Source organism: Dendroctonus ponderosae, unplaced genomic scaffold, assembly GCF_020466585.1.
Source record: "Dendroctonus ponderosae isolate FM_Combo_2020 unplaced genomic scaffold, Dpon_F_20191213v2 Dpon_F_20191213_1, whole genome shotgun sequence".
NCBI classification, from domain to species: Eukaryota; Metazoa; Arthropoda; class Insecta; order Coleoptera; family Curculionidae; genus Dendroctonus; species Dendroctonus ponderosae.
The window spans coordinates 59,025,891-59,045,572 of record NW_026017110.1 but is presented as its reverse complement, the minus strand read 5'-3'; the positions used below and the strand labels follow the sequence as shown (position 1 = coordinate 59,045,572).

Here is a 19,682-nt window from a genome sequence, read left to right as displayed (position 1 = left end):
CCTTGCGGGAATCCAATTTATCAGATTTTGCACTGGAGCCTGTTCCAAAGAATATACGAGTGATTAAAAAATATTGCGGTCGTTTTAAAATTCAGGATTGATTATATAGCACTCCTATCTAATATAAACATGAAAAAACGAATTTTTCTTTTGCGTGTTCAACTGATAGCTCACCTGCCCAAAATTGTGATTGGACAAATTGTATTTCTGTTGCAATGTGGGTGGCTGGATAAAGCAATATCACGCCAACTGGGTTATATAAACTCAATTAATACTTTATAATATACTCCAGTGGATTCAAACCAATTAGAAGACCATCTGGAATTAAATGCCTTTGATAACGTAATCTCAAGGTAATTCAATATAAACTGATTTTCATTGCCGCATATAGGAGCACAATGTGGATCTTCCCCCAGCATTAACCCATTAGGCAGTATTAAATTTAATGTGTCTCTTTTTGCCCGTAATGTTAAAGACAACACAGTGCCGAGTTCTGCTCAATTTCCTCAAGACATTTTCGTTTCTACCTCCTACCTTACCGCAGAGCATTTGCCAAGTTTATGAAAAATTGAGGACGTTCTAAAAAGGATCCTTACATTTAAGTATTCAGCACCCGGTATAGCATGACTCAGCGCCGCATAAACAAGGGTTTTATAGCCAAAAATCTGCAAGACACCTTGCACAGTTTTCCCCATTCGCTTTAGAATATAGGTGTGAAAACTATTGCTCCTAGCGATAGGGTTTTCAAACATTTAAATAGTATTCCTGAATAGGAGCGAAACTGAAATTACCGATAAAGTGGAGCTTACCGCAGCTATTGAATCAATCAGAAGAGATTCTAGGAAGCCTCTATTCATTTGTGTCTGTAGCTTCAAATGAATTCTTAACCATAAACTGAAGAACGACTTTTACAATTCAAGAACTTTTTTATCCAGTTAGATATTAAATCGTTGTATTTTCATTTAATTAACATGTTCAATGGAATTATGCCTCTATAAGTTGTGCTTGCATTTAATCGCAAATCCGCATCTAGAAAAGATTTTGGAAACAAAACAGAAAGGCATGAGTAGATTTACTAAACCAACAAAAGAGTTGGTATATTAAAAATTTCATGAATTGCTTGGCTTATGTTGCCAAACAAGCGAAACTTTAATATACTTTTGTCCAGGAGTATCGTTTCATTCGACGACTAAAATGATCTTTAGATACGTTTACACAGTAATATGTAAAGAGGTAAATAATACACGAAAGGGTCTAATAAAACGAGATATTAATCTCCATACACTCTTTGAAGGTCTATTTCATCAGGGAGTTTATTAGAGGGTTGTAAAGCGATAAGAGTAAGATATTTGGTTAAGAATGTTTGAATATTCTTGAGGAAGATGGGGAACGTCTAATCCTGTACTAAGTTACCTGTGCGTGTTTAATTAAAGGAATAAATAATTAGCGTTGGATTTATAAGACCTAAAAGTAAACAAGAACTTTTGCACTTTATTACTCGAAAACAAAGTGGGGAACTTTATGTACAGTTCCCAGATTTTTTGTTGCAGATATTTACAAATCTTTATTAATAATAATGCAGCGTGTAAATATAGGAAAGCCCAATCCAGAGACACAAAAGAAAATATATATTATTATTCAGACAGCTGCGCTTTACTTTCAAGAAACCATGTATAAGTCCGGAGAGAATTGCCCGCTATTTTGTTACATTCTTCGCGGAAACTGCATTTTAACATATTTTTTTCACCCATTGTCATGACATTCTATCGAACATACAGTATGTGTCCATAAGTTGAAACTATATGGCAAACTTTTTTAGAATTATCTTTTTAAATAGAGTTATTCTTCATAAAAATTTTGCATGCTCTAAAACGTAACAGCAACTTTCAGATATCAATGTTTTTCTGGCGTATGCCAGGTTGGGTAAAATATTAATTTTGCCTTACCGTTATTTTCCACAATATCGAAAACCTTTTCTATAGCATTAATCAATTATGAATTATTTTAGTAGATTTCATATCCCACAGTTAAATTTGCATTATTATAGTTTCAAAAAATTAAAAAGATTTTTTTATTGCGAATAGATGTAATTGCATATCTAAATGTAGTTTTTAGTTATGATCAACATTTTTCCTTCATATTTCTTCTTATAAAATTTAACATTTGATAGTTTCTTTAGTTTGGACCACGCAGAAATGTTTTTAAATAATAATTTTTTTCTTAAATATTATAATAGAAAGTTTTCGATGTAGTTTCAACTTACAGAGACATACTGTATATCTATACAAAATCAGATTTAACGAAATCAAACTTCTTTTTAAAGGGGCTAATCCTTTTAATCGCCAAAGTTTCCTAAAAGCCCTCTGAGACTTAGAAGTTTTTAAAAGTAAAGCTTTATGCAGTTAGTAACTCCTTAAAACCCCTTTCAATGGGTTTGAAATAGTTTATCAAAGAGTCCGATAAATCCAAGGCATGTTAAATTTGGCATTGAAGTGGATTACTTTATAGTAGAAGAAATGAATGTGAAGAAAACCTTAGTGCACAATGTGCGATAAACTGGAATAAATCTTTAATAAAACCGAGAATTATTACGATTAGCTAGACAATGTAATTTGGAATATCGAATGTGCAAAATTATAAATTGCAAGCCGCAAACAAATGTGGAATTGCAAGGATTAGTTAAATAAACGTTTGGAATTTCGCATTTCAGTAGACATTATTAACTTTTATTTGTTTTGTTTAGTTACATTAATTAGCTAGTCTTGCTGCGCATCAGAAATACCGGTTTTTTTCATATTTTTTTTAGACAGTGGTGTCGCGTATGCTTATGCATATAGTACATGCAATAATCAAAGGAAATTGAGTTAAAAATAATCGGCGTGAATATCCATTGTCTTAATAGATCCATTTAATATTTAAAGCTTTGTTCAAGTGAATAACACTTTTTTCATCTGGACATTGAACAGTGAAATGAATGGGATATTTCTCGCCATAAAATAGACTAATAATACAGAATACAGAGAAAAGCAATTGGGAGATATGGTAGTGCTATGTTATTGCCAACTGACAGTGAGTCTATGAAAAATGTATTTGTTAGTACGCGCAAATCGCGAGAAAAAATGCCCAGATTATCAATAATAAATCACAGATTACCCGACAACAAATCGGTTCATTGTTTTGTTCAGTTATTGTATTGTTCGACAGCTTAAAATGGTTCGTACTACTTGTGCCAACACGATTAAATAGTAGTTGTTTGTAAGTGGATTGCTGTTTCCAGACATTTAATCTATTCACACAGCCGAATTAGCCAAAAGGGCAGAAATTCCCTTCCCACCTGCATAGAGGCAGGCTAAAAGAACATATAAAATACATTATTTCTGCTCTATTTATGCTATGACACATAATCAAACTGAAAATATGAAACAAACCGTTACAGAGCGAGTGTAAAGAGTAAGTGCATATTGTACATTGTCATTAATTTTGGGGCCACATTAATTCAAATCTTTTGTGTCTTCACTTCAGTCGTAGACGCCAACACTCTGCAATTTCATTACAAGGTACTGAAAGATAGCTGGCTTGCGATTTACAACAATATATTAATCAAATTTATTTTGTAATTCAGTTGCTTCGTTAAAAGCAAATCCCGGCTTTCGCGGATTCTTATAAGGAAATTAACAACTATTGCACACCCAAACAATATGGCACTGTGTAATGCAATGTTGAATTATCGTTTATTGGTTTTAATTAAGTCAATATAATGATCGTTTAATTCGAATGAGAGGATTGAATTCCAATTGGAGTATATTAGGAAACCTCCTACTACACCGTGTAGTATTCTAGTGGGTTGTTTAAAAAACATAGAAATGTGCAAATTTGCAGCATTTTCTATATCTAGTTTTCTTGGTTTTTCATCTAAACACTAATGACTCATTTTTCTACACTATTCCAGAGAGTTGTTTATTCGTTTGCAATGAGTATCAATGTGTTTTCTATTCAAATTCAATTTGTGGTTGATAGTCTATTTAACATTTTGTGGAAAATCCGGCCAAAAAATGTATTCGGATTATCTTTGCAATCAAAACATGAATATCGGCGGTGAATTTTGGCTTTTGCAGCAATTATTGAGATTTAATGATCAACTGTACAGAAATTTCACCCATATATTTACAGCGACTCGATTAATCATCGAATTAGTAATCTTTGACTTTGCAATTAAATAGAACTAATACCATGTCTAATGAACTTATAACTTCGGCTGACATTCAAGCTATATTTATGTGCGAAATTAATAAACTGTCATAATAAATGAAGAAGCAATTACTATTAAAGTTAGTAGGGAAGCAGAAACATGCCATTTGTTGATTAATTGATGATGATCATTATTGAGAAAATCATGTGGGAATGAGGTTTACGACAGCCAGGAAAAGATGATCAGTTCCTTGGAAAAACGAGTATTTTCTATTTGAATTAGAAGTTGATGATAAAAATCAAAAAAGTTTTGGATTAGAAACTTGTATTCAATGGTCAACAATCAGCAATTTCAAAGCAAAACCACCAAACTGGACAAAAATCGCATAAAACGGCACTGCCAAAAGCTCTGGCTTTGGATTGACTTTCAAGTACATTTGCATAAAATTTAGCAGCAAAGACGACAGATTTATTCGCCTGAATGGCTGACAATAACTGTTTCCATGCCTTGCCATTTCGTATGCACGAGTTCGTTTTATTATTTCCAATCTAAGGTTTCTGGATTTAAGCACAATTACATCTGCTACCGTAAATTGGGGTAAAAATAGGGTTGATAATAGACGACTGTTTAAATTTCTTTTAATGATCGAACTAAACGAAATATTAATATAAATTGCTCGTGTTCGCTGGATCAAAGGACCAAAAATATCGCACTAGTGTCTTTTTAATCAAGTGGAAACACAGTGGATGAGACAAAACATCTTAGATTGGTCTTCGAAAATTAATTCTAGATCGCGTGCCTGTTACGATTCCTGAATAAATTTGATTTCATGTAGCGGCTAATTGAATGATTATTGTTCCAGATTGGCTTGATTTGCCAAAAAATGGCATAGCAATTCGGATTTCGCTTTCGGTAAGTTTACAACTTCCTCTATCTAAAAGCTTAGAATTTTTCGACTACCCAACTGCCTACTTAGAGGATTTTAATGCTTCAACATTTAAAATATCGCTTGAGATTTATTGGGCACCACGCATCATGCGATAAATGTTTCTAGTTTAAATCTTACAAGTTGTTGGATTGAATTGATGGAAGCTGATGATCTGTTGTTACCAAATGGAACAGAAACACATTTGCGAATTAGAACTGCGCAAAAAAACACTGCTAAACTAATTTTTTGAAATCACTTCACTCACCCATGAACAAGTAACATAAACCAACTGCCAGACTGTTGTTGATAAACCAATCACAAAATTGCATACACCAAACACAACATCCGATTCGCAACTGATCGATAATTGAGATCGAAAACACTATTTCGAAATAAGCGGGGAATCTATGAATGAACCAGCTTGATGAGTGTGATTAGGGTGAGTACCTTTCTCAATCTACCCGTCGCTCTGTCTTGTTCTTGGGTGGGAGTAGTACCGGGACTGCTAAACGCTACCGACTAACAGCTTAGCGTCTTCTGGTACGAAAAATCCTCGTACCGGCGACTTTCGAGCAGCACAGTCTTGGTGCATATTGTGCGATTCAAAATCTTCATCACACCTATCCAGATGCAGATCACGCTCTCCAAATTTTCGCGGCCTCAGACTTGCCCGCAGATTTTTTACTCCAACATCGGCACACAAAATCATCTAAACGGTATCGACATTCATAGCATGACCAAAATCGCCTTTGGACTAACCCTTTTTAAAAATGCGATTTTTTATCTGATAACTTCCGCTTAATCCCATCTAGGAGAGGCGTAGAAATGTCTAATATTGTGGCTAATCAGCTCAGGCTTCTTGGAAGATTCGCACAGCATCGAAAAGTTTGTGATGTTTTAAAGTTTGTAAATAAGTCCAAATATTGTATTTGCGGTTCTTTAAGAGCTTAACGTTTGTTAACTAAACACAGTTTGCTTCACTTGCAACCAACCAGAGGTTCGCGTTAAGAAAATCTGTCGAACCACAGCAATTCGTGTTTTTTACAAAAATTTAAAAAAGCAACTGCTTTTAATCTTGCCGACGATTTACATATCGCGTCACAGTCGACATATTTTCAGGGCAACTGATTAGCAAAAATAGTCTTAAATTACATATTAAAATGTTGCCAATAAGCGCAACTGCTTTTGGTACTGAAACATCTATCTGCTGAGCGGAAAAATGTATTTGATCAGAACCGAGCTGAAAACGCTCTCCTGCCAAAAACTCAATTTACAGTGTAAGGATTAAGTGAAACTTTTGTCATATCTGAAGATTCTGGTCCTCGCGCTATCTAACACAATCTACCACTAAAATATTAAACAAAAATAGAAGACAAAGTGAGCTTCTAAGTTATGAAGCCTTAAAAAATTAAGCACTTGGAAGCAACTGAAGTTTATTTGGCAAAAATCACGTGAAACTTTGTCAAAGTCTATGGTTAATAGGAAATCTTCTACCTCCTCTAAACTAACCTCCTAAAAACTAGAATAGGAATTGCATACAATTCTTAGTGCATCTTCGGTAGACGATTCATTCTGAACCAATGAGAAAAAAGATATCACCGCCAAATTAAAAAGCGAATAATTGCCTGAATACAACCGTGAATTCTGACGGCATTTGCACTTCACATTGAAAGAGAAAAAGTGCTATCAAGGCTAATTTGCTAATATTTGTATTATGGTCTAATCTAGCTTAAATATGTAATGGTAATATCGCAAATGGCTTTTTAATGCATCGAATTTCAGTTGAATCTAAATCTCCGTGAAGAAATTAACGAATGTGCGCATCTAGGAATAGTGCAGCCTGTCGAATGCTTCAGAGCATGAGAAACAACAGTTAAAGTAACAATTATGTTTCAGTCAGTACTATCTAGACTCAGACTATCTTGTCCAAAATAATTAAAAACTCATTAGTACTTCCTGTCCACCTAAATCCAATCGGAGCCGTCTGATGCTGAGACAAGTTTTAGTAATAAGGAAAGTGAGCCTACTAAACATTGTTTCGTGTAACATGCATTTACTGGATGTCCATCAGGACCGGACCAGGTCAAGTAGGGCACAATTTCCTTTTCATTATTGATATTCCGCCCTCACTTTTGCTATAGTCGCAAATGGGAGTGCAATGTTTAAACAATACTTTAAACCGTGTTTACTTTACCTAGATATTTCGCTCATCTGTTGTCTTTAAAATATTGCGTTAGCATGGCTAGAAACAGCGAAGCTGATATTTGATTTTCGACCGTCTAACGCGAAAAATCGATTACGAAATGACAAGAATTTAATGTTCCATAAAAATCTTCATGCACTCTAATGCACCATCTGTCACTGTGTTTTGCATAATGTAATCATGTTGAAGATATGACCTATGCTGAAGTGAACTTAAACTTTACCAAGACGCAATGAACAGGAGGTGACAAAAAGCTTTTACATCACTATTTGTTTAAATGTACCTAGTTAAACGAATAGAGGACTCTTTCAAGTTTCATTGTGATTCATTTGTTTATCAGCTTTAATTTATGCGCTATAGCATAAGAACAACGCAAGAAAGTCGAAGTAATCGCAATTATAATATGAAACGAATTTGCTAATACGTCACAAGTATTTAAAAGGCAACTGCTAAACGAAAATAGTTACTTGCGTTGAAAAGATCCACTGTAATGAACAGCAGAAGTATATAAATAATTTACTATCGATCATATATTTAGAAACGGACATTTGGATTGATTTGGCACGCTTAAAGTCTCATCTTCTGATTTCAGGCGTGATCTAAGAATCTTACCACAAAGTGGGAAATTTTTATCGGCGGCTCCTGGAATAAAAATATTCACTTAAAAAATTCCCTTATTTTCATTGCATTATTTACAAATTCCTTGCTAAAGTTAAGAATTAAAAATTGGGATAAAACTTATCAAGTCAATATGTTATTTTTAAAATATATAAAATTTTTAGTTTTTATTCTGTAAATTCTGTGTACAAAGCGTTTTTTTAAGTGGAACACCTTGCACATTATTTATTTGTTCTAGTTGATAACTAAAGCCGCTTGAACACGAGTTCATGGTAAGAAGGGTTACATGGGTTTGGCTGGTTTCATTATTGCAACAAAGTCCCCCATGTGTTCCCTAAAAGTCTTCAATTGCAATATGACGAAAACTTGATGTTATTTTGCGGCTTAGATCAATACTTATATCCAGGCATTTAACAGTTTTATTTTACACCCGATGACTCCATCCTTAAGTTCGTACTTGTGTCCTTCCTAGCACAATGCTGGGAAAGAATAATGTCTTCCTTTATGGGGTTGTGATAAGAATAACTTTCGAGGATGCAGCCAGATCCGGCCTAAGAAGTTAAAGAACAGATTAAAAGATAATGACGGCTTTCTCAGTTCTACACCTGAAATTTATTGCGGGTTATTCACATATTTCATTCGAGTCGCTTTTTGAATTCAAGTGGAGTTTTCCTTCAAAAAAAGCATCATGCATTAGCAGACGGTTTCGGATGGATCATGTTGCTGGAAAAGTCTAGTGAAAACTGAAAAAACAAACTAAAATGAACGCGTGGCAATTTGCAAGTGCATTTATTAATTAGCAAATCCAAAACCGTAATATTGGAGAGGATTTAGCAGATACATTAAATCTGCCGAAATTGTGCTGACTGAGCGATCCATCAACATTCGATAAGTTCCAAATTTCAATTTGCGCCTGGAGTGATGCATTTAAGACAAATAGGGGTGTAAGCGTTTCCTCGATATTTTGGAGCTAATTAATCAACATAGAGTAGCTGCTCTATCCTATTAAGTAATAAACGGAATTTAATATTTGGCGAAATCTATGCAAATGATCTGCGATTTTCACCCGAATAAAATTTAATTTTGAGCCACGAACCGCATAAGAACAGCCGCTTTACTAAATAATAATGTTTCAATAGGTTTCCAATCATTAAAGGCCGATCCTGGAGCAGAAAGTAGAAATTCGGAACCTCATCAGTATGGTTAGTCGCTAGAATTTTTTGAAACGTGTGAAAAGAAATATTAAGTTTATACCTACGGGATATAGATGCACACGAACCATTCTCGTATCGGATATTAAATCAAGAGATTTGGCAAGTTCATGGACACCAAATGCGGGAAATTCTTACGGCAATCGACTGCTAGAAAAATGCTGCAGTAAAATACAGCTCTGGATACCAAAGCGTAGAACATGAGACAAGTTGGAATTGTTTTTTATTTGATACATCAATTACTTAGCGTTTTTCCGATTGGGTGCTAATCAAGCACATGTGGGTCTGGAAATGTACTTGATGAGTTGCTCTGAATTTCCTTAATAAACAGTAAATTTACTTAATAAACAGTGCTAATGCATTGTAACAATGCATTAGCACACTTAAATCAGCAATCAACCTTTTAGAGGCAAGTCTAACGAAATCATCTAATACTTGTAATTCACGATGTTAACAGCAAATTGTTTGTTCCATTTAAGCTGCATTATCACGCAGTTGTTAAAAAATACGATTTTTCCATCAGCATAATTGTTTTTATAAAAAAACACCTGTAGCTTAAGCATTTAAAATATAAAGAAAAAAATACCAGTGCGTATTTGACGATTCCAAAGAAATGTAATATAGATGGCATACCGAAAATTATAATTAACTGCGGTAGTAATAATTCCGGAATGTCACAATTATTTAAAATCTGCTTCAATAGAAAAATAATTTTCCATTCAAGGTAAAAAATGTTGTTTCAAAAATTGAAAGCTTGGACGAACATTTTCATTCGGAGCCATTTGAACACTGAAACTTAAGCACCGAAACTAACTCAGCAATTTGCGTGGATTGATCATCGAAATTAGTTTTTCGCGGGACATAAAGCAGCAGAAGATAATTAACTGAGCGCGTGTAAAAGTTGCTCTGTTGAACATCTTTGCAAACAATGTTGTAGTCAACTTAAGATTAACATCGCACGGGTTTGGATCCAATATTTTACACAAAGGGGAGTAGCAAGTTCACCCTCGTGTCAATGGAGACATAGGTTTCTAATCAAATGTTAAGGAGATGCTAATTATTATATCTTTGAGGCTCTTGAACGAGAAAGTTTTGGCTTCGTAACAAGAATGCGTGTATGTATACTTTTTAATTTTTTTACCATAACTTATTGGCTTATTTATAAAAAAAAAACCCTCTTAAGCCACCAAAATTGGTTCTCATCATAATTTTTCCGATCCCTGATTGAAATGTAGTCTGGTGAGCAAACAGGTGCCTGGCTACTAAATTGGAACGCGGATTATATGCAGAATCTGTATTTGGTCAGACCCCTTTGCTTGTATGATGTGTCGTGTGCAGATTACAAGATTAGATGAGATATAAACTGCTACAAACAGCCAGGAAGTAGATATCGCTCTGCTCCAAACCCTAGACAAAATGTCAGGTAAACGAAGGGCGGAAGCCAGTGCCGTTCGTAGTTAATAATTTCCCACAAAAAACTTCCGCCACAAAAACCAATTTACATTTGAAAATCACTTTTTGAACTTGGCCCAATAAATGCTGAGGTCTTCATTTTTTCCATTAATCTTCGATGTTTGCGATAGAAAAGCACTGAAATCTATGCTCTTCCGTCCCAAAAAAAACGGTATAAATAATTGAACATTTCATAAGTTTGCTTTGTTTTTCAACGATTATTTGGCATGTTCGAAGAAAACTCAGAGTGTAACTGGGACGGATCTAAAAGTTGCGGAAACAGGAAACGAACCTTCACCCACAAACGCCGGTCGAAGCTTGTTTGCCTCAAGTCTTGGGTGTCTTTGCGGCATTAATAATTACTATTCCGTACCTTTAGGGTAACCACAGGGTCGGCTTTAATTTAAAATCAGTCTCATGTTAAAAACAGGAACCGACAGATGGTGATATCCTGCACCAAACCATTTGCCGGGTTTATACTCAAAACGTATATTTTAACCAATTTTTTAACAAAAAACAATTGCAAAATCCCCCATTAAACAGTGCTCAAGGAGCTCAATTGTGCGCTCAATGTGTGCTTTTATACACTCAATTATGGCCTTAATGGGTATATCGAGTACGTTTCATTCTATCATTCAGCTAACAACAAAACGCTTTTCCCATAATGAATAGATACTCCTATTCAATGGGCTATTTGTAATTAGCTGGAAACAATTAACGCAGATATACAGAATGGATAAATGAAAGCAAACACGCGGTAATTGAGACTTACAATTCATTAACTGGAATGCATCCATAAGGTCTTAGTAATTTATTGATAAACTGTTTACGTACCAGATTGGGAATGATATAATACCAATGATGATTTCATTGAAGCATTGTCCAATATCATTTTTCTGTGGATATCAGGAGTTTGAAGTGGAGTAAAAAAACACATTTAAATACTTATAGTAATATGTATAATAATGCATCTATATGTATATAAACAAAAACATGTTTGCACTGATATGGCGCGAAATATTGCTTATTTTCCAATTTTGATCTTCAAACGTAAAACTGCGTCTTAATTTATAAAAAATATATAAAGTATACTAAATAGATACCATAGCCGGCGGGTCAAATTTGGAAAAATTCGATTTTCGAACTTCTAATTAATCAATATAAAGCAATCAATGAGTATAAAGCATGGTAAAATTTCAATTTTCTAACTTGCATCTAAACTTTGTAGATTAATTTGACAACGTAACAGTTCCAACCGGAATCGTATATATGCCTAGATTTTACACGTTATGATAAAAACATGAATATCTGCTGCAACTTTAAACCATTATATAGGAATTTTTAACAGCAATAACATTTAATTAACAATGATTGATTCAGACTACTCGGTTTGTCTCTGAACTTGTCAACCCGAACTCAAGCACTGGATCAAATACGCCCGCTTTGAGCAGGGCTGGATTAAGGCTTTCCGAGGCCCGGGCGTAAAGAGAATAAGGGTCAGACTTAAAGACAGTCAAATATGATCATTTTTTCAATATTCCGAGTTCGCGGGCCCACTCAATATTGTGAACGTCTTCGTTAATTGGCCCCTAGTTTTCAGGGGTTCATCCAGTCAACAAGCAAAAAAACATGACCGAGCAGCCAGCGACTTACAAATATGCCCATGCCCACATTCCCAAAGAAGACACCAAGGAGCTCTACAAAGCCTACACGATCCATGAAAAAAATCGTTCAGTTTTCAATTTTAAAGGACATCATTTCCAGTCAGTCAGCGTCTGAATGCTCAAGTTCAAACTGTGAACCTTAGACTATTTTATGTGCATTCAGAAGCTGCGAGACATCACGTTTGTTCTCACCTCACAAGAAATGAATTTATTTTTTATTTACACTTACATGGGTGATTCATGTAGAAGCGGCACGGAGCAGACGAGTTTAAAATAATTAAAATTTGCTTAAACATGTTCACAAAAACACCAGTTATAATACACAATCCTGCTCCATGTATGAATTTGCTAATCACCCCTACATACTCTTAAATACTAATCTACACTTATTTGAAATTTAACCCTCCAAGACACGGATATCATGCAATTATACTATAGCCTATCAGTTGCTATATAAGCCGGACTGAATCGTAAAAATAATTAAACATATAAGAAGATAAGAAGTTTTTGAAATAACAATAAGCAGTAAATACAAATAGTCTTCCTTCAGAGAACGACTTACTAATCGAATGATCGATAACACAATATGTGAATTAAATAAAAGTGTACAATATATAATTTTATCAGATAAGTTATTGGAAAATAAAAAAATAAATATCGACAAAATACTTAAAAAGAATAACAGCCAATGTATATTCACAGATAGAGGCAAGAGAATACGAATGGGTAGGCAATATTGATATAAACGCTTATTAAATTCGTAAGCTGTTTTTTCTAACATCGCAACACTTACTAAAGCTTGCCTGTAAAAACAGGCAATTCTGCTAATTTTGTCGCGTTGTACCTCTGCTCCAACATTATATCTACATTAAGGATAATTTACCGAAATTAAAATATGTCTGGATCTTATTAGGAATCCTAAAAACATTTTTAAACGCGCAATAATAAGGCGGAAACTCCTTCGCCACGTAAATAAAATACGTTGCTAAATACTGAATATCAATCACAATGTGGAACTGGAATGACTGGAATCTTGCATTCGAAATATTCCCCCTAAAACCACATTCTACCGGTGGTGCTAAAGCTCACTACGACCCAAAGTGCTGCAGCTCTTCTAACGATATGATAATTAATCTACTACACATTTTCTATCACATTAAATAACCAAACGTAAAACATAACTTTTTGCCAACCAATTACTTTTTTAAATACCAGAGCTTTATGGGACCTTTAACCGATACTGCTATAGCTTGTATCCAGAGCTCATAGAGAAATAAAGTAGCCATCAGAACCAAGAGAAGTTTGTATACGAATTTAGTGATCTCGGTGTGAAAGGGCAGATTGAAAAAGTAATTCAGATCGTGATAGAATGTCGCAAGAAACTATTGACGAGGTCGCGCAGGTAGTGGAGGTGGAGGAGCGGATCTTGCTGGAACCGGAGGAGGTCGACCCGGCGTTGCTGGTATGGAAGGTTCCGCTCGAGGTGGAGGTGGCGGCGGACCTATTTATATAGCATCATTTTACAGTCAATAAAAAAAGGTGATTTGTGAGAAAGGGGCATTAGTTGGCTGTACCAACTAACCATCCATTCCACGGCACTTCTTTTAATGAAAAACATGGTAGACAATGTTGAGGTTGAATGGTTTAGTCGCACTTCCGTTGCCTTTCAACGCCGTTTTTTATCAGATTTCCGTTGGTGGTATCTCGGAAAATGGTTCAAATAGTCCCCGTTTCTCATAAAACACTTTCCCCGATAACAATTAATTTCATGATACGAGGGTCGTTTGATAAGTCAGTGAGTTTTTGAATTCAACACTACTTCCGTTAACTCGTCGTCTGTTAGTAGACTGCTGGGAAGTTTTCAGCGCGCTACGTGACTTAGTTCGGGAATTTCAACAAAAAATGGAAACATTTAATTTCGAGTGCTGATCAAGCATTATTTTTTACGGAAAAAGTCCAACGCCGAAAAAAGTGGATATTTCATTCAAAAACTCTGACTTATCAAACGACCCTCGTATCTCAGCAATTTTTTCGAGCGTAGAGTAAATGGTTCAAATAGTGGCCGTGCCCCCCAAACACTTGCCTCGATCACAATTAATTTCATGATACATACCTTGTGGTTCTGGAATAGTGATATTCACATCATCGGTGATTTCTTCGTAAATCCCAACATCTTGGTCCAATGAGGGCATTGAAGGAAGGTCAGGAGGCGGAATATCTGGAGGTGCAGTTGAAGGAACCGCCCCATTAGAAGAACCAGATGCACAGGAAGGCAGGCCTGAACAAATTGTAGGAACTAGAATAGGTGACGCATGTGATGGTGGAGGTGGCGCGGGCTTTACAGGAATGCTTATTACTCCAGCCCTCGGTTGGGGCTTCTTGGTGGGAGAAGGAGTGGGATTGGATTTCATAGAAGGTGGAGGCGGGCGGCTGGGTGGTAAAGGACGAGCAGGCGGTAGCATTTTCTGTTGAACCTCAGGAATACCTAAGCCTGTAAAATATACGTGGCGCTATTTTAAGACATTTTATCTTCTCAGGAAATACATACAGTTATAATCAGACTGACTGGGAGAAGAGTATAGCGGGATTGTGTTACTTGAACAAAACCCGATCTCATCTTTGGCTTTTTCGACCCAATCTGGAGTTTTCAGGGACAACGTAAGGTCATAATCCTGGATCTAGAGAAGAGAAAGTAAACATACATTTTCTCAAGCTTGAAACTAAGAATCGTACTCTTAATGTGCCATTTGTTTTCCGCATTGCTTCCAAAACCGACTGTCCATCTCTGAACGTGATCCACATTTTGTCCCCGACAAATCTTACTAAAATCGTTTCCCCAAACTGTGCAAACTCTTCCAAGAGGATGAGAACCATATGTTCGTCGAAAATGCAACCGTCATCTTCATCGGAAACATCTAAATAAAAAATAACACATTTTCTAGCAATACTAGCTGATTCTGAAGCTTACAGTACATTAATCGCAAACCTAGAAATCTTGGAAGATGGATTAATCTTTCCTGCAAACCCCGATTGATGTTAAATGCACTAACTGCTAAAACTAACCTTCGCAATGAACGATAAGTGTCGAATCAGGAGGCCCCATGTCTTTTATGACTTCATAAAAAACATCTTGCCTCTTGTTCAAATTCAGAATTCGACATTCGATATCCACAATGGCTATAACGGGCCTATGATCACTCTGCTTCAGCTCAGCCCTGCCATAATGAATTAAGTTACCGGCAGTCCAATGGTCAGCACACCCATTTATTTCGGGGGAATGTTTTCGTCTTTTCCATAAAATTCTGTCGGTCCAGGCTGGCGCGCGACATTTTTCACTAGTATCATAGTCATCACTGAAGAGATCGTACTTGTAAGTGGGCGGAAAAGTAATTTTTCCTTCGATGAAGTTCTTGAATACGTTGCCCTCCAACTGTTGTTTCTATTAAAATTTACAACCAATTAAAACACAAAGTCTAAGATAGAAAATAAATAACGCACTCTTAATTGATCGTTCTCTAGTACAGCGTCATAGTTCCCTTGTTTAATTAGTTCCTTGATTTCATCTTTATCCATGTCCACTCTGTAGTTAAAATCGCCACACCAGAACAAATATTCATGGGAATTCAAAGAACGGCTCTAAAATGCTAGAGCTTATTACAACATTTTCACAAAGTACCCGACAATCGTACCATTGGAAATCCAATTTTCCTTGTAATTTCATTATAATCCGCGTTTCGTTCATTCACTTGCGACTGACCTGCCGCAAAGTGAGCACATACAAAACACAGTGAAGTAGCATGGAACACCAGACGAATAGCCGCTGCTCCTTTGTTCCCTGCATTTAACAAACATTTCTAGCTGAAGGTGTTTCAAATAATAATCCTTTACCTGTATGACCACCTAGTCCAGTTTTCACCGAATCAATCCCCACGTCTTTAATATAGGGAACATGTTCAGGCCGGACAAAGACATACAAACAGACTCCAACCAGTTGCTGATAAGTAACCAAAACGTATGGACAATCCCTGGACAGGACTTTCTGAAGTTCTACAGCCCATGCCTTTGCATTGTCACTACTGGAATTCATAATATTCGCTGCATTCAAATCCACGATTTCCTCAAATCCAATTGCGTAAATATCTACCGGCGTCATTCGATTCACGTCAGAATGACTGGTATCAACCAAGTTCTGATTGTTCTTGTGATTATCCAAAAGCCAGTCGGATAATTTGATGTCCTTAAAGACCAAACTACGGAAATGCTTTCCTCCGTTAACGTTGTAAGTTCCCACAGCCACTCTTACTGGTAATGCTTCAGTATATTCAGTGTATCGTTTACACATTTCTCTCAAAACATGAGGAGGAGCATGGAGTGTGTTGTACGGTAATAAATGTCTAGCCCGATCGGCTAGTTCGGTGGATAAAGTTGAACCGAGCAAAAATATATCTATAGCTTCCTGCTTAGAGCTGTCCAAGAGGTTGTTTTGGATTGTTCTCGCGGCCGATCTTGCTCCGTCCATTATCTACATAAAAAATACGTTTCTTTGACGCACACAAGCTAAATTGTTATCTCATATATAAGCAACGTGTTTTATAAAAAAATGTTTCTGCAAAACTCGATCATATCAGACGTTCAAAAAAGTTCATATTTACTTTTGACCCGCCTTGAATGGCTCCAGTTCCCGCATATATTTTACTAATCTCATTCCCGTTGTTGATCCACATCTGCCGAAAAACTTCCTCAAATCTAGATATTGTAATTTTCTTATCCACCATTTGCATAACTTGCAACTGTGTGGTGAGTATCTGGGAAGAAATTGACGATTTATAACTAAGGCGCTAAAAATGTTTTGCCAAATTCCCACCTCCAAGCCAAAGAATGTCTGAACGCAATTTGTTCTATCCAGACAATCCAGACAATTTGTTCGAATCGTTCCAGTCTGCAAGCTATAAATCGCGTTTCCATCCGCATGGAAATAGGAAAAATCCTGAAGCTGCTGTTCAACTTTGCTTCTTAGTTTTTGCAAGTTTGCTTGGTTTCCACCGCGAATTTCTTGATGATAATCGAACACTACATGGGGAATGTCGTTGAAGGCGGATTCTTTATGGTGTTTCTAGAACAGATGCAATTGTTACAAGCGATGTTTTGATCTGGTTAGCTGCCAGTTGCAACCAACCTGAAACTCCTGGCTTAAGGTGGCTTCGCCTTCCTTGCTTCCAATTAGGCTAGTGCCAAGCAAATTCACTATAACTTGTTTCCCGTAACGCTCTTTTATCATGGACATGTGTCGATCAAATGCAGATTTCGATGCTTCATATCCCCGGGATATCCTCACTTTGTGAGATCCCACCTTAAGAAGAAAAAGTTGCACAATGCTATTTATTAACTGTGATCAATTGGGTAATTACTTGCACGCCCGGTTGCTCCCAAAACAACGGAACAGAGCCTCTGGTCTGGATGTATGAAGAGACTTCATTATCTAAATAAATGACTTGTTCTGTCTCCACAAAATTCGCTACATGGCCTTCATCATTTGTACCACGCACATTAAATCTGAAATAATCAGATAACTGAAACAAGCTTGTTCATCGTTGGTATTTACAACTAACCGCGTTCCGGCTCTTTCGCAACTCAGTCTTGAAATCACAGCAGCAAACGCTTTCTTTGGACCTGCATAAACCGTTCGGATTTCTACTGACCCGCACATGGCTTTTAATAGCCAACTATTGCAATCAACTCCAAATCTGACTAGATGAACATGCAACATACGATTCCTAGCCAAAAACACTTATGTAAAAATCCAGTAAAATGTAAGTGCTTTAAATATTACCAGAAAAATCTGTGATCTGTTGCAGCAGTTTTTGTTCTACGTTGGGCGCATAAAGTGAGATCTAATGGAATGCCCCCTGCAGAGCCAGAGTACCAGGAGAAATAGAAGGTTCCAGAGTTTAATAATTTTCGCACCTGGAATGTTTGACTTGGTTCAATTTTTTACTAACATTTTGTTGTTGTTTTATCTAATAAATATGAAAAGTCAGATAGTTGGGAGAATGTTTCGCTCATAATATGGATGTCCCAATATAAAAAGGCAGTAATGAAATAAAAAGGCAGTAAAAGCAAGGGTTTAAAAAATTCGTTAGGTATTGCAAGTGATTTTATTTATTGTATTCTATCACGGGATTTACACGATTTCACTTTTAAAAGGTTTGGAAAATTTGCTCCCGCCTTCCTAGCCATGTTGTCTTCCTAGAGTTGTCTTAACAAACTTAAATTGATAGACTGTCTGTGTAATAAAGTGCAGCAACAAATATTGGAATTTTTTTCTGGATCTATGCCGCAATGACGAACACATCAAAAAAATAATAACCAATTTAAAATCTGAATGTTCTACGAGAACGAGCATTTTTTCATGCCTAAAAGATGTTGCAAGGGAAAATATGAGAAAATAATTTGTGATATTGCTGGACGGACTACATTCAAAAGCTGATTTCAATATACATCTAGGTCAACAATTTCTTCAAGGGTTTTTTACGATAAGTTTTATTTAACTGAATTACGCATTTTGATTTGTTTTATTTTCGTTCGTTGTTGAATAGGAAATTCTCATTCAAAGCTTCTAAACTGTTTTACCTCTAATGAAATTAGTTTATTTAGACCTGTAAAACACTTGACCTGAAAACACCTACTAACAATTTTCCCATAAAACGGTAAAAATTATATTTTCTATGCATTTGTACTTTATTTGAATTGTAAAAAGTACTCAGATCAAATAAAATATGTAAGAAATCGCATTGCACCTACTTCCGATATTTTATCCTCATTCTGTGCATGATGCAGTGGCACAAATTGCGTTTGAGTAATTCGAAAAATTTCGGAATCGACTATTTTTCCAATGGAAAAACATCCAGTTACCATAACAAGGTACAGTAATGTAGATTCTCCAGAATAAAGCTGAAGGACTCCTAGACAGCCATATGCGTCTAGTATTTTTGTATACTGTTTCTTAACTACTTCGATTTCAAGAACAGCTAAAATAAGGGCCGATAAATATATCTCGAGAGTTTAAAAAGCTGAAGCTTATTAAAGTTTTCTTGACAAAATTCAATAAAACTAGATGCTAAGATCTGTATTAACTTACAAAGAACTGCTACTGCTTGGGACTCAAACAGTAGGGTTTCTTCTTTAGCTTTGTGCTCCAGAAGAACACTGTGGGGACTTGCTGGTATACTTTTTTCGAAAACTCGAAAAGCTTTGTGCATAGCCATGCTTAAGAGCTGATATTTCTCCTCACTGGAAGCGTATATTTGTTCTATTCACTCATTTCACTAAATTTAATATTATTATTTATTTATTTCGTTTTTGACACCCCTTAACTCAACCTCAAAACCAAGAAAATCGATTTTGACCTTTTTGACGC

At 35.9% G+C, this 19,682-nt stretch overlaps 2 protein-coding genes and 1 long non-coding RNA gene across 5 annotated transcripts in view; 1 reads left to right on the top strand and 2 right to left on the bottom strand.

Annotated features, from left to right (window-relative positions):
* The window catches only part of LOC109532932 (fibroblast growth factor receptor homolog 1), a 14,754-nt gene extending 9,072 nt beyond the window's left edge, over positions 1-5,682 (bottom strand). Inside the window, exon 1 of one of the 2 annotated variants that reach the window (XM_019898078.2) lies at positions 5,383-5,682. The gene's annotated coding sequence lies outside the window, so the exon portion shown is untranslated. The remainder of the gene's footprint in view (positions 1-5,382) is intronic. The other variant, XM_019898079.2, reaches the window with a different exon arrangement.
* On the top strand, positions 2,921-19,053 carry LOC125503525. 2 transcript variants are annotated; one of them, XR_007280942.1, is made up of 3 exons: positions 2,921-3,255; positions 5,052-5,101; positions 18,121-19,053. It is a non-coding gene; the product is annotated as an uncharacterized LOC125503525 (long non-coding RNA). The 2 variants fall into 2 exon arrangements; XR_007280943.1 differs by lacking the exon at positions 18,121-19,053 and adding an exon at positions 12,195-12,601.
* Positions 11,544-19,682, bottom strand: LOC109532922 (synaptojanin-1). The gene is made up of 16 exons (XM_019898065.2): positions 19,404-19,682; positions 19,067-19,293; positions 18,096-18,229; positions 17,875-18,039; positions 17,674-17,818; positions 17,442-17,615; positions 17,130-17,378; positions 16,918-17,070; positions 16,154-16,787; positions 15,955-16,100; positions 15,764-15,901; positions 15,329-15,704; positions 14,999-15,180; positions 14,814-14,943; positions 14,379-14,756; positions 11,544-13,766 (listed from the first exon to the last, which is right to left on the bottom strand). The coding sequence occupies exons 1-16, from the start codon at positions 19,528-19,530 to the stop codon at positions 13,648-13,650; spliced, it is 3,477 nt and encodes a 1,158-aa protein (XP_019753624.1). The 5' UTR covers positions 19,531-19,682; the 3' UTR covers positions 11,544-13,647.